The 15,615-nt window shown below is 34.0% G+C and overlaps 1 protein-coding gene across 2 annotated transcripts; it reads right to left on the bottom strand.

Moving 5' to 3' along the window:
* Positions 1 to 211: 211 nt before the first annotated feature.
* Positions 212 to 7,081, bottom strand: RB195_021647 (uncharacterized protein; the record flags this gene model as incomplete). Of its 2 annotated transcripts, XM_064208495.1 has the most annotated exons (16): positions 212 to 281; positions 359 to 497; positions 645 to 754; positions 864 to 982; positions 1,622 to 1,707; positions 1,891 to 2,013; positions 2,087 to 2,171; positions 3,366 to 3,488; positions 3,556 to 3,672; positions 3,781 to 3,847; positions 4,017 to 4,131; positions 4,203 to 4,298; positions 5,075 to 5,150; positions 5,267 to 5,332; positions 6,069 to 6,165; positions 7,023 to 7,081. In XM_064208495.1, 16 exons carry the CDS (start codon positions 7,079 to 7,081, stop codon positions 212 to 214), a joined length of 1,548 nt encoding a protein of 515 aa, XP_064064376.1. The 2 variants fall into 2 exon arrangements, with proteins under 2 accessions (XP_064064376.1, XP_064064377.1); XM_064208496.1 differs by lacking the exons at positions 4,017 to 4,131; positions 4,203 to 4,298; positions 5,075 to 5,150; positions 5,267 to 5,332; positions 6,069 to 6,165.
* Between the last annotated feature and the right edge of the window lie 8,534 nt (positions 7,082 to 15,615).

Raw genomic sequence — 15,615 nt, 5'->3', positions numbered from 1 at the left:
TCGTAAATATATGTTTCTAACTAGAAAGGATTTGTCTTCCTTTTTTCCATAGCATAAGTTCCATAGCACTCATTCCTTCTAGAACTAGTACATTCTTAAAATGTTATCGCTTCTTTCGTAATATTTATTCATATGGCAGCAATAAATAATGTTTTTTTTCTAATGAAAAAAGCTCTAGAAATCATGGAAATCTTTGCGGGAACAGCTGTTATTATCCACGTTTGAGGAAAGTGTCTAGAATTCCAAACAGCGAAGCAATGTTGTTTCCTCCACGTCCTCGCCTAAAATGTAGAAAATATCGTTTTTTTTTCCAAAAAAAAGAAGGACCGCGTTCAAATCCATGATATTTGCATTGTACCCGATGGCTCTGGGAAAATCCTTTAAAATGAGCGTTTCAAAAGTGTTATCAATTCCAGCTTCGTTTGCACCAAGCAAACCCGTTAATCCACCATGACCTTCCCATGCTGCAGGTGGCGGTGTTGGAATCGATTCAGAATCTGAAAAAAAAAGAAAATTCGATTTTTTTCTCACCATTTAAAGTCAGGGGAAGTGTTTGCAACAAACATCAATAGACAGTAAATTATTTTGTAAAAATAATAGAATAACAATGACAGCATACAAAAAAAAACAGAATGGATAAATACCTAGGATGAATCTCATTGTGAAATTTGAGGGACTTCTATGAGACACACTTGATACAAGCACTTGATTCCCCTCAGATAAAATTCGTCCCGGAGTTGGATTGCAGCACTGTCTTAAAAAATTAATTATTTGTTCACAAGAAATCTGTATCCTCAGCAAGAACTCAACGCAAACTACCACTGTCAACGGATACAATTATAGAAATAGAAATGAATACAAACCGAAATCCAGTTTGTTCCATATTTTTTGTATGTTTAATTTCAAGATATTCATCGGCGCATGATGAATCGCATACGAAGTTTGTCTCGATTACTTCGAAATGAATTCGTCCAGAAGGTGCCTGAACAACTTTCTGGATGTAACCTTAGAAATAGGGGTGGGGTTATCTGAGGTGTGAAGTAGACACAACCTCTTTCCGAGCCTCTATTTTGTTATCATTTCAAAAATAGAAATTCTACTGTTCAACTTTGCAGCTTTTTTTTCTCGGGCATCAACGCTCTGGAAAAATTTCTGTTCCTCAGACGAATCGATGATGACCAGATAAGAAAACGGAGAAAAAAAAAACGGAGACATTCTAAAAGCACAGTTGGAAGCAGAAAAATTAAATGTGAAAGAAGATAAAGGAAAAAGGAAAGAAAGAAAGAAAGAAAGAAAGTGCAAAGAAGAAAAGAAAAAAAAAAGAAAGAGAAAACAAAGAGTGATTTTTTTCTTTTGGAAAGAAAAAATTCACCCTTTGTTGGACTGAAAAAAATCTCTTACGCCAAATAACTAGGCAATAATATTTAACAAAATAGTTTTGTCCTTAACGGAGTTATTGGACTTCTTTTGAAACAGATATTTCTGTCAACAAAATAAGCAGTCAAAAAAAGTAAATAAGGGAAAACAAAGGCTTCTCCTCTTCCTTTTTTTATTTCTTACAAGTTACAGTTATTTGGGATAGTTTTAGCTGAGATATCCAGAAGTTCTGCGGAATACTTACATATAACCTCCAATGACAGGATCCAACAACTGTGTTCTTGAGGGTCTGCCATGCACCGGTAGCAAACAGTTCACCACCGCATCCAGCTGAGAACACATTACTACATACATATCCACGAACAATCAGCAAAGAAAATTGTAAAAGTAGTGATTTTTTTGTTTGAGAACATAAAAATAGCATTTTTCAGGTTTAAAGGTTTTTTCCGCAAGAAATCCACGTGTGAGAGACTATAATCCATAGCAAACCGCACCCGTAACACTTTAACTCACGTGTTGACTCAGCAATCCGCTCACAACGAACACCTCCAAGACCAGGTGGACATTTACAGTGCATACAATTCCGTGGATCTTCATATCCACCATTTTCACAGAACAAATTTGTCTTGCAAATATCTAAAAGATTAAAATCCCATAAAATTCCAAAGTGGAACAAAAAATTTTTGGAAAAAAAAGGAAAATAACTGACGTGAGCAATACAGACGATTAGCATGTTTCACGTCAATAAAAGAAATATCTGCTCGTTGTCCAATTGTGTGTTGGAAACGGTGATCCTGAACAGTTTTAGGACATTTAAAATATGTATTTAAGTGATGATAATAAAAAAAGGTACAATATTTACATCATTTAAGGAAGATATTATTTATCATTGAGATCAGAAAACAATTTATATATGGTAGTGGTTACAGTCCGCCTAACAATCAGAATTCTTTTTGCTTCCTGTTCTATTTTTCTTTCCAGGAACATTCCTGTAACAACTTTATATTTCCAATAACATTATCTTTTTGATTCTTATTTAATAATGAGAGAAAAAAAACTTTCTGATTCGGCATTATTGAAGTTATTTTAAATATGACACAAATAACTGCCATAAAAACGTTTATAGGATTCTAATATAGTCGAAAAATTCCCAGGATTTTACGCTTTTCTATTAATATTTGAATATTTCAAAACGAACTTTGATACGAGACAAAAATAAACAGCAATAAACAGTAGACTGTAACTGACACTTTAACTAGTTTATAGTTACGAAGACAACATTACAAATAAATAGGTGTTGATTTGTTATCCTTTCAAAAGATATTATATTGAAACGGTCTTAATGAGATTACCATATAATAGAAGAAAAGAAAGAATAAAAGGAAGGATAGAAGGAAATAGAATTTCCCGGATATCAATCATCAGATGAGTAGAAACAGTATGTAGAAGCCGAGAGAACCAGACATAAACAAGTAAAATGACTGCAAATCTCTTATGCAGTAAAACAGCGGAATTCAATTAACCAGTGGATAAAATAATTATTATATCTATTTTTATGTATCTATTTTTAAAAAAAATTATGTATTTCGAAGAAGGAAACGAACACAAAGAAGGATGGTTCTAATTTGGATTGGCGACGAGTGCCCAGCATTTTATATAAACTCGTTTGCTCCAGAAAAATCAATAAGCGGAGATCACTGATAGATCGTTCTTGTCATTGATCTTGATTCAATATAATAATAAGAAGAAAAATAATAAGAATATAATAAAAATAAACAATAATAAGAATAGTCCAATATTTCAATTACTGAACATATGTATGTAAAATGTTTCCCCTTCAATGAGTTGTCAGTTCTAGAAGTATTCCAGAAGGGAATAGAAAAAAAAGGCAAAAATAAGAAACAAATATATGTAGCTAGGATATGGATCCTTCTACTGTTATATCTTCTTTCATCGCAGAAAAAAATTTAGAAAAAAAAAACTCAAACCTTTGTTTCAATTGTAACAAATTTCCAATTATTAGTGAATGCTTGTGGACCGTAATGCATAACAGAACCGAAATCGTACGGAATATCCGAGTCCATAATATCATTACGTTTTTCAAAATTACCCTTAAAAATCGATATTATCCCTTTATTTTCTGCAATTATGAATAAATATTTTAGATCTTGATGATACCTTTGTTCCTCTGCTAATATTTTCCTCATTGATATTTATATAGTTATCTCTATCCGGACGACTTTGTTCATGCCAAAATCCAAGAGCGTGACCAATTTCGTGAGCAACTATTCCACCCTAAGGCTGACATATATTTCATATTTTTCCTTGAAAAAAATTAGCGATAAAATACTCTAAAATTTGGAAAACCACAATATAATTTTCAAAAAAACCTAATATAATTACCCCTTCACAACCCCAACCAATTGAGACGTATTGCCGACCTCCTGTTCTTCCAACATTGGAGTAGCATCTAAATAAAAACTTTTAAATGATAATAAAATCTCTAAATACATATAAAAAAAACGTAAAAACACAAAAAAGTACGAGAAAATAAAAACCAAAATCAATCGAAAAAACAACTATAAAATCAATAATTTTTTTTGATATTAAGAAAGATTTTAAGAAATATTAACACATACCCGCCTCCTTTAAAAAAAATCGCATAATCATTCTCGGTTGTTCTTTTCACAAAACGAATACAAGTCTCTCGTTGCCATTTATACATTCCTTTTCGAATAATTCCTTGCCATTCAACTAGATAAATACTTATTATAACAATATACAATTATTAATAATAGTTAAAAGTGATTAAATAGCCCTAATACTGTTGTTATCCTTGAATTCGTATGGAACTACAGCATTCGGCCATCTGAATTTCTCTCCAGCTATTGCGGCATTTCTTCTTTTTCTTGGTTTTCGACCTTTAATAGATTTTTTATTGTAACTACAAATGAATTTAGCTGTAATTATAAGCGAATAGAAAATAATTCAAGTAGCTGAAAAAAAAACAAGAAAAAACAAATAAGAAACAAAAAAAGAGCTGAAAAGTCTTTTTTTTTAATCTTAGAGTTAATAGTATAAAGATACGATTTAACTATGATCATAGACGAATACTGGACCTGGAATTTCGCCTGCATTTATGAGTTTTTTTTTTCTTGATTTTTTTTTCTGGATTAAAATGAACCCAAACATCTTTTTTTAAATCCCATCATTTTGCAATATTATTCTAGAAATGTAAAGCTTTCTCATTAGTTTTTTTTGTGGGGAAGTAATAGCTCTCTTTAAATCTTTCATTTTAGACCATAGAAAATTCCAAGTTCTTTCTCTTATTTTAAAGCCACATATTTGGGAAGAAAATTTCGTTAGGTACATTTGAGCAACATATACAGATGGTCCAATGAATACGGAAGTATCGTTTTTTACGAACACTTCAAAATTTTTGAAGAAAGATTACGGTATATCACGACGAAATCGGAGAGGAAAATTTTAGCAGCTTGTTTCAAAATCTGTGAAATGTTATCCTGGGAAATAAACAGAAGCGTCGTATTTAGGAATTTGAGACGATATCTGTTTATGTCATGAATGTTTCTGCGAATTTTCCAGATTTTTTTTTTCATCCGAAGCTTAGTCTAGAATAAATCCTGGTTTGAGAATCCTGGATAGACCGATGGAAAGGGAGGTTTAATATCCAACTCACCGTTTACTCTTGCTTGAAAGTTTTCAATTACTTGATCCATTTGCGGTTTCGTCAAAACCAGGTCACTTTCGAAGACCTGAAATTTTTTTTTCTCATAAATGACGGAAACAGGAGATGTAAAGTCATTTCATGGTCTAGCAAGCAACGGATTTAATCAAATTCGTGAGGATTCAGGAAAAGTAGTCGACAAACCTTTGATAGGATTCTACGGTTGACAGCATACTCCGTACGATCAACGATTTTGTAATCAATAGGTCTCTAAATCGAGGAAAAAATATCGGTGAAAACAGATGAAAAACAGTGAATGCATTCAAAAAAATGGATTTTGTACTGTATTTTCTCTTCACTATTTCAGGATTCGTTATCATACCGTGGTTTTTCTGCAATTTCATCAAAAAAAAAAAACCACGATAAGTATGTTTTCCTGATTTTTCTTCTAAAAGATCGCTAAACTCTGAGTGAAGGAGACAATCTCAAAATACCTCACCCGAACACTTCCAGTGGAGTAATGTATGGAGATAAATGATATTTTTTTTTGCGGAAAATTCTCTCACATATGTGTTTGAAAATTATACGAATTGTCCTAAGAAACGAAATAGGCATTTGCACTAAGTAGCTCATCCAGATTTTGTTTCTTTTATTATTTAGTAAACAGCGAAGAAAAAAAATCAACCAGACTTCATTGTTAAGGTAATTACATTCCACTCAAAGGTCTATGCGAGAAATAGGAAGAAGATATACGGCGTAGAAGGCGTTGATACTCAAAAAAAGAAACACTAAATTATTTCTCTTCTGGATCGAACAGATAAATTCAAACCATCAAACGTAGAGGGGTTGAATTTTTGAAACGAAAATTTCATTTAAAATTAAATAGTGCTCGAGGATTGATATCTACCATGGACTAGATCTACCGATAACGGCCACTACTTGAATTTTTTTTTCACTCGATTAATTTTTATATTCTCACTGAAAAAAAAAAGAATTAGTGATTTACCGAAGCGTAGTTGGATCGTGAAACAGGTGTTAGACGATAATTGGATGTCATCTTAAAGAAGTTCTTAAGCATAGTCTCAAATACTTGTGGATCATTTCTGGAAGGAAAATAAGTTCTGAACACGTGGTTTCTAAGGATATAAATCCTGAAATATACGACAAACTTACTGTGCGGTTACGTATGTGAGAAAAAGAACAGAAATCCGTAGGCCATATAGCATTGACGTGATACTTCAGATGGACGGAGATCGTTTCGTAAAAGGCGAAAGCTTTCGCTAATCTCACAGCAAGAACTGGTTTTCGATACAGTGACTCATACGACTTACGACTTATGCTGCTTCTAATACGACCAGCTTTTCTCCAATCCACTGTGACACGAATTGATGATGAAGAAGATCCTTGACGAAAAAAAAACACTCACGGATGACGTTTGGAAGATTAATAGCAATGACAATTCACGCATTTATATACGCATGACGGCAGGTTTTACGCACGTCGACGAACACAATCCAATTTGTTTCAAATAGGGATGAATCGTGAGCCAGAATGATGTTCTGGAAGAATTAATGCGATGGAACAGATTTAAGGTGGATCTTTTCGTAGAATAAAGATGAAAACTGGGACTTTTGAAGGGAAAACAAAGAAAACTTCTTTTCGGATTCTCCGTGGATGCTATTTTATTAACTTCTCTTGTCAAACAGATCTGATTTTCTGGGATCGATTCCAAAAACATAATCGAAACGTTGGAGGATTTCACATGTACCATTGAAACGACCACCTTGTTCTTTTTTCTCCAAAATCTCTCACAGAAGCAATGCTTTCGACTCTTCATCTGAAGTTCTTTTATTAATTCTATGCAGCTACTCAAAGAATAAACCATAGCGGTTTCGTCTTACCGTAATCCTTCCGTATCTTTACGTTAATTATAACGTGCTGTGTGGAAATACACTCTTACCGAGGAATATGACGTAACGAGGGTGGTACAGCTACCAGTGGTATCTCTCGGACGACCATGAAGCTCTAGGAAGCCTTATTCATTTCATGTAGTCCTCCACAAAATAAATTCTGTCTTCCGTCCTCGTAATCCACTTTCGCTTAGGGTTCAATTATAATGTGTGTTGTCTGGATCATTGTCTGGACAATGTCTGGATCGAAAATACAGTCTACTTGACGAACAATGACCTTGCAGTGAGAGATATGGAGGCTACTCTGATGGCGTCTCTCGGACGTTTATGCATTTCTTGTGTGCTTCATTTATTTTACGTTGTTCTTCACAGGGTGAATCCTAGCGACGATACATCTCTGAAATCCACGGAAGCATGCTATACTGGACAAGTCTGACCAGACATGTAGAGACGATATGGTCATCAGTTACGTCTATCAGACGTAATCCACTCACATATGGATGTCGTTTATAATTTGTTGTTCGTGGAACATGACCTAACTAAAATCCATGGCTACAAGTGGTGTCTATCAAACGTCCATGAACATGTAGTGTTTCGAATTTATTTACTTTACCAGTTTCACCAGCGAAACTCTGGCATCCTCGTGCTACCGTAACCCATCAACAGAACTACATTCTACTCGACCAACGAGTCCTAACAGGAATGCAAAGGGGTGGTAGTAACGTCCATCAGGGATGCCTGACCTTGTTGCCGTTCGTTTGCCATTTTATTTCATTTATCCTACAGAATCTGAATTCCTGCGTACCATTCTTACCGTTCTGCTGATCCCTGTTTTCCTTGATAATTAATATAAGGTGTCAAGTGGATAAAACGGAGCATTTTTTGACATCTCTTTTTTTTAATTCAAGTAGAAACGGTAAAACCGCTGAAGGTCGGGCGGATGATGTGAGAAGGAGCAATGTTTGGATATACTTTCCCGCCGTTCTTGGGAATAAAAATCGGGAATATTGATCACAAAGACGGATCTATCGAGCAATTACCATGGGTTCGAAAAAAGAAAAGATTACCTCTTCACAATTTCTTTACGAAATAAATTCACTTTCTGCTATTCAATCGGTTTATTCTCTGTTGTTGTTTCTCCTATTGTTTCCAACGTCCTCGTCCCATAAATCATTCGGTAATTCGAGACTTCATACTGTTTTTCACTAATATTCCTTCAATTTTCTCTTTTACCTTTTTTGGATTTTTTTTTTAGTTTTTCGGACTTGTTCGATGCCTTAAATACGCAATACAAAGCTCCCTTGCAGTTGTTGCGGTTTCAACACTCGATTAAGTGCAAAAAATAGAAGATGTTGAAAATGCTTTATTTCGTCCAGTTAATGAGGTCTCAATGCCTCTGCCCCAAACAGCGATAAATTCTCTATCAAACGGTACATAACATTTCTCTGAGACTTCTTGTTTCAATATTTATTTTTGAGTTTGAAAAGAAAAAACGACTACAAATTATCCCTCATCCCAATGTTACATGCGGCAAATGTTGTTTGTAAAAACAGTCGTGGTTGAAGGACGGGATCCTTATTTAGATTGTCCACACTTTTTTATGACAAACATACACGTACTCTTGCTTTTAACCCCCGCATTTATTCTTACTTTCTAATTACAAGTTACTTCTTACAAATTTTCTCTCAACGATAGTGTTTTGTGATGTTTTGTACCAGTCACTGCCTAAAAAATAATTTGTTGTCATAAGACAAGTAAAAAAGAAATCTAATTATCTAAGCACTTCAGTTCATCCTAGTAGACAACTTTTTGTGATGGACATCGAATGGCAACAATGTACGGAAATTGCTAAACCAACGAGAAAAAAATGTACTCCGTAATATTTGAGAAGGATTCTATAAAGAAGGCGCTGGTTCCTCAAGTTCCTAGAAAGCAACTTATAAGCATAAGGCTTTCAAGGAAATTATGGATATATCGTTCTGGCAGCAACACATGCCAAAACATCAAGGATGATACGACGAATGTGCTTCACTTTTAGTTGTTCCATAAGAGAAGAACTGAGCAAAATAAACTATAAGCTTTCATTTTACGGAAGCAAAGAAAAACCACAGTCTAATCTCTTAGATAAAGTTCTTTAAAAACTGTTCAGCACTACAGTATGACAAATCTTTTTCGTACAGTAGTATACGGGTCCTTTTTCGTGTTTGTGTGTTTCATGAGAGAATAGTGAGGTTTTAACTACTGAATAGATCCCCTCCACCTATCGTACTTTAATATTAGTTGCATTTGGCAAATTTTTAAAAAAATATTTAAAAATGCTGAAATATTTTCGACACATATTTTACTAACTAACAAATTTTTAACAAATCCAGACTTTGTGAATTTCGACAACATCAGGATACAGTTCATGTTGGTGAAGGAAATCTTTCCAAAATATTATGAGAAGAATAAAATTTATAATGATAAGTAGTAATCTTGACTGTATACACAAAAAAAAAGTTTATCTTTAGCCTATAATACCACAAATATGTAACTTTTTAATTGTTTGTTTCTTTTTTACCTCTGTCGTCCAGTACGTTTCCAGAAATTCTCATCTCAAAAATTTTAGCGTATGCTTATAAACGACTCTGATCAAAACATGGAAACATCAAAAAGTCCACTTATAATTGATTAATATAATGAATTATAATTATAATGCGGAACACCAGAAATAATTTGTTTTCAACGAATTAGTGATCTCATTTATTTATAAGACATAGAGATAGCCGGAAATGTAATACGATTAGGAGTTAAAAGAGGAAATCCGTTGGTTTCATGGAATTTTATTTCTCAACTTCTCATAACCATGTATAAACAGGTTTATTGAATTCTGTGTACTAACCTTCTTGGTACACTTCCCTGTCCATTGAAGAATTTCAGGATCTTCGAGAGAGCTGAGGTAAGTATGGAAAAGAAAAATTCTTAAAACCATCTTATGAGATCCATGCGTTCGAAAATTCATCAAATACAGAATGAAATATTCCACTGGGAAAAGTTGTCCACGTAGATAAGAGCGGGGAAATTTTGTCGTTCAGGGCACTCACCAAAGCCAATAACTTGATAACTCAATGTCCATAGGATGTTTTTGGGAATAAGCATCCGTTTGGTCACGGTCTCTCGGATCAAATATGAAAAAGTTTATTTGTTCAGAAGGAACTGATTTGAAGTGATTATATGGAACAACTACGAACGGATTCTGGATAATCCACAAATTGCGGACAAATGCAACGGGCTATAACTGAAACATGTTGACAAAACGAAGTAGATCACGTCTTATATAGAATAGAAAAAATAGTACAATATCAGTCTCTCACATTTTACCTCCAACGTTTAATTTCTCGACATAAAACACTTCTAGAACCTTGATTGTACTGAAATATTGATATTTTTCACTTCGGATGAGGGTTCTTAGTTAAATCCGGCTACGATACATGAAGACTCAAGTGTTAAAATTGAGGCTGCGCAGTCCGATAAGTTTTTAGTGGTTCTTTAATAGTTTAGAATGGTTATAGACCAATATTAAAGTCTAAAATTCAAGCAAGGAAGAAAAAGGAGCGCTTCCATGTTTTTAAACTTTTTACACATTTCAAACACAATTTAGTCGAATAAGTAGTTGAACTTAATTAAAAGGTTAAAATACTGTCATACCAGCAATGCCACTACTTGAAAACATTCATTCCTATGAAACTTGTAGAAGAAAACAAACAAATCACTGGATTATACGATGAAAGTAGATTAACTCAGTATCATAGGGGAAACCCAAATCTACGCACATCAATATCTTAAAGACTCTGGAAGAATCGCTTATCCGGAAGGATCCTACTAGCTCTTCGTGACCATCCTCTTCGTAATCCTTAGACGTCTGGAGAAGATCTCACTCTGTTTTCTTAGTTCTTTTTTTTTTGAAGATTACTAGAGATATATCTCAATTTTATTCTATGTGCAGCTCATAGAGTCTAATTTACATATTCTCTCATTTGTAAGTCCGTTGAAAATTTCAACTGTCACTAATTTCATGGATTTCTTTAGTAAACTGGGTAGACATTTCCAACAACTCTCTGTGACTTCAATTAAAATATGTACTTTATTTCTGTCTTTTTTTTTTACAAATAGCTGCTGATCTACACATGACTCTCAACAAATTTATTTATTGCTTTTAGATAATTGTTGTTTCAACGAAGCAATTCCCGCATAATAATTGTGTTTTCGGTTTTTGTCTCCTACGAATCCACTTAATCGGTCTCCCATCTTAATGTATATGAAAAGCAGTTGCTAACCTGCCAACCCGTAAAAATTGTTAGTATCCGAGGAGGTTTTATAAGCTATTAGTTTTTTTTTCAGCAGAAAAGAAAAGGACGTATGTTTTTCTTTGCATAAAATTCTACTAACTTCTTCCTGAAGATGTGAATGACGTTACAACATAACATTCTTAACGCAGACACGTACATTGGATTTCTTTTCAACATTATTACTCGTACTTTCTTCCAAGAAAACAGGACATTAATAAATTTCATTCATTCGTTTCTTTTACACCCATAAAATCGACGCAAAAATACCCCGCTTTAAATATAACACATTGTCACCAAAATTATGGAGGTGATGGAAATGCGACAATAAAAGAAAATATTCTAAATTTTCCTACTATTCTGTATCTTCACTTTGAACATTGAGAATCATAAAAACTATACTATATTAAACGAAGTTCTTGGCACAGTTTTTTTTTCTCATCCACATCTTGCCACCGATTCTAAAAAAAATTTCATCCCTAATATTGTGGCATTTTAATTTTCCCAGAATGACGGTAACAATTTCAGGTGCAGTTATCAAATAAGTAAGGCAGTGTCCCGTAGAAAAAAACTTTCAAACTTGAAGAAGTGAATCTTGAAGAAGAATCTCACTACTTTTACAGTTAAAAAAAAACTATAAGATTTTACCTCGCTATAACCTCGGCCCTTGGCGTTTTTTCTACCGATTAAATCTTTATTTATCATGAGATTTTGAATGCGGTAGAAAACCCAAAGATTCCACCGCACAGCAACAATTTTTCATGCAGTTCAGTGCGGTTCCCTTTTGATATTTTTTTTAAACAATAAACCAATTTAAGGCATCAATTTCCAGCATTCATCCAAGGCTTGCTGAACTCTTTGAGTTTCCAGGAGTAACCAGACAACCATCATCTCTTCTTTCCGTTTCAGTGATTCAAGCGATTAACATTTAACGCGATTAAACTAAGCTGATCGCATAAAGAGGGACTTATTTATATTTATTTATATTTAGAGGATCACATAAAGAGGGTCCATAACGCTTTCGTTTTTCACAATTTATATGGAAGAGGTGATCTCTGTTATTTTTTCGCAAACAGTATGGATTATTATTTGGTTTTTCTCGATTTTCCTCGGTTTTTTTTCTTTTTTTCTTTTGTTCTAGTAGAAGAGTTGAGTGCCCGTTTTAAGGGGATATGAGGAAACTAATAGAGTTAAGATGTTAGCATAATTGAGAAGATATCGATTTCTTTATTACTAAAAACACAAATTAAATATTTAGGTTTAGTTTTATTGCTATTTCAAACATACACCAACATATCTTAAAGAACTTCGAAACGTTTTGGAAATAAAAAAAGAGGAGGAAGAAAGGGAAAAAAATGCTGGCCAGAATCGTACCAAGTAATAACGATCCTCGATTTATTTAGGTCTTTGAATTTAAAAGGGTAGAATAGCGACTTGGATATCATATATTTTTATTGACCATATACTTGTTTTTTCTTTATTTATTTTTTTCAAATCGAGCCAATTCACAATAACTGCACGGTTGCCAGGTATTTCAGCTAAAAAGGATATTTTTTAAATTAGGTAAACCTCTATTAAAATTAACTACTGGAAGACTCTACTTACGTTCCCAACGTATTAGAGAAATGAATAGCTCTTAAGGCGGCAAAACGTCCAACAACTTTCATGTGCTTAAGTCTTTTTCCTCCCTTTACATCCGCTAATAACGTTTAATTCTAAAAAAAAACTGTTAAAATAAAAGTGTTTTCTGGGTGTTAATTTTATTTTTCACATTTGCGTTTCAAACAATTGAGAAGCGGTAGTTGTGGAAAGAATACTAATTCCATTACATTTAATGTGATCAATATGATATACACTACAGTAACAGCCAACGAAATAGAAAAGAATTACTACAATTGTAAATTACTTCTATAAAGACAGTAAGACCTATCAAAGTCATATTTGCCATATTTATATTTTCCTTTTCCTCCTCCTTATTCTATATGCGACCTAAGTAGCTGGAAATCACTTATTCCATTCATGTTTTTTCTTTTTCCATTGTCTATCTCATTCAAATAATTTATAACTATAAATTTGTAGACTCTTCAACAGAAAACGTTGTTCCCTCGAACATCATAGTCATTATGAAAAAGGTAAATACCAACTTTGCCTACTGTATAATTGTTGACTTCAGAGTGAACCATTCAACCGAATTTCTCCTATTCCTGGACGAAGATTTCATAGATTTTAGATCAGGACGTGCTTTTGACAATGGTGCAATTTGTCCACAATAATTTTAACTAATATCAGAGCATTTTGCTCAGAGCATTTCGGAGAATTACTGTAAGCAGTTGGGGTTAACCGTGCTCGGATAAAAGCCTTTAGCTTACTTACGTAGCTTACTGTATTCTTACTTTGGTAGCTTTGGCTTTTTTATTACTTTACTATCTTCAGTCGTTATTTTACGTGTTCGAACCTATTCCGCTGCAATCATATTCACTTCTTGAATTGTCCAGGAGTTTTTCCAAATCGATCGCGTTCATAGCAGAATTCCCTTCGCTTACATAACATGACATTCATAACACGACTTTTGTCACTTCTGTGTAGGACAACACTCTAGCACTTTTCGTAGAGCCTAAAATAGGCACAATCATGAGAGGCTTGGCGTTAAAACATCAACTTTTTTTTTTCCTTTTGACATCGTTGAGGGAACATGGAACATAGACATTTTTTTAGATGTCCTATGAATAAAAGTCCGATTATTAGCGCTTCGAAGCCCGAACGCATGTTTGAGGTACTCAGGCTGTCTAATAAAATTTTTCTGGGAAGATCATAAATGAATAATTGGTAAAATGCTAATGAAATTGTTTACCCCTTTGCTATACGATACGAGTATTTGCGTCAACGTGTATGTTCTAGTTGTTCCTGGAGAAGCTTGTTTATCCCACAGTCGAAATCCATACCGTGAGCTCTTATAGTACAAGCAAGAGTCAAAAATTATGTTATAACGAGGCATGGACCTTTGTTTTCAGCGAGCACGGAAGCTGATACTGGATACTAGCTCCCCAGACAAAAAAAAATGCAAAAATGCGGATTTTGCGTATAGAAAAATTCCTGGAAGGCAACAGTTTGAGAAAATGTCAACCAAGGACATAGATTACTACAAAACCTACGTCTCATGTCGTCTGAAATTTCATAGTAAGAATAACTTTCTACATTTCCCGGATTGTATTCATTCATGCAATCTTCCACTAGATGATTAAGAAATTTTTCCCTTGACATTCCCAAAAAAGGTATGATATACTTATTTCCTTAATGAAAGTCGAAGTTTCTTTTTTAATTTAGTTATTTCCTTAGTCAAAGCATGATTCAGAGAAAAAAACTAATTCTTTTTTTCTGTTCTTTGGTCCAAAAAAAGTTCATGTTGCGTAGGTTGCATTCATTATTGCATCCTGAAGCTTAGCTATCGCTGGAGAATTACCTGCTAAATGACGTGACGTGATCGAACTTCCGGCATTACCATAATGTCGTAAATGCCTGGATGCATTATTAGGAACAAGTCATACGAACAGTTTAGATAGTCAATTGTGGAAACAACTGTTCTGAAGTAGAAATAGGTTTCATAAAGTCTGACAATGTCTAAGTTCTAAACTTCTACGGAATTTTATCTAATCGTTCGTAATCACCGTTTTTTGAGAACATATTGAAGATCTCAAAGTCTGGTTATCACAATCCACTAAACACCGAGAGATCGAAACACTCAGAATGATCAGGAATATTTTTCACCGTCTAATTGTTATGCACTCAAAAACATAAAAAGATAAAAACATAAAAAGTAAAGGATAAAGTATGTGGGGTTAATCAATCCGCTTGAGATGCGCCCCCACGTTCACTTCAATTCAGAATCGTCTGAGGTTTACAAACGAGTAACTGGCCTGTACTATGACTTGCGGGAGCTAGCCGATGTGTCACGTCAGTGTTTTTTATCCTCCCAGACAAGTCTGGTACCAATTGATCCGGACCCCGCAGGGAAGAAAGGCTTGGTGAGCACTAGGGCGGATTCGAACCTCCGATCGATCGTGCAGGACCCAAGAACATATTCACATATAATTATGAAACGCTGAAATAGTTATTGCGCACATATATGGATCATCCCTCCTACTAGACATATTTCTCGCTATCAGCTAACTTCAAGAGTGTCTGATTACGCAAGCAAATCTGATTTATTTGCTTAGCACCAATAACAAACTAAATAAAGCTAAATAAGAGTAGATTAAAAAAAAACATCATTGAAGTGCTAATTTCACGGAGATTTGTTTTACAGCTTGACCACGATTAC

Source organism: Necator americanus, chromosome X (genome assembly GCF_031761385.1).
Source record: "Necator americanus strain Aroian chromosome X, whole genome shotgun sequence".
Taxonomy (NCBI): Eukaryota; Metazoa; Nematoda; class Chromadorea; order Rhabditida; family Ancylostomatidae; genus Necator; species Necator americanus.
Note: the sequence above shows the minus strand (reverse complement) of the source record. Positions and strands in the feature narration are given on the sequence as shown.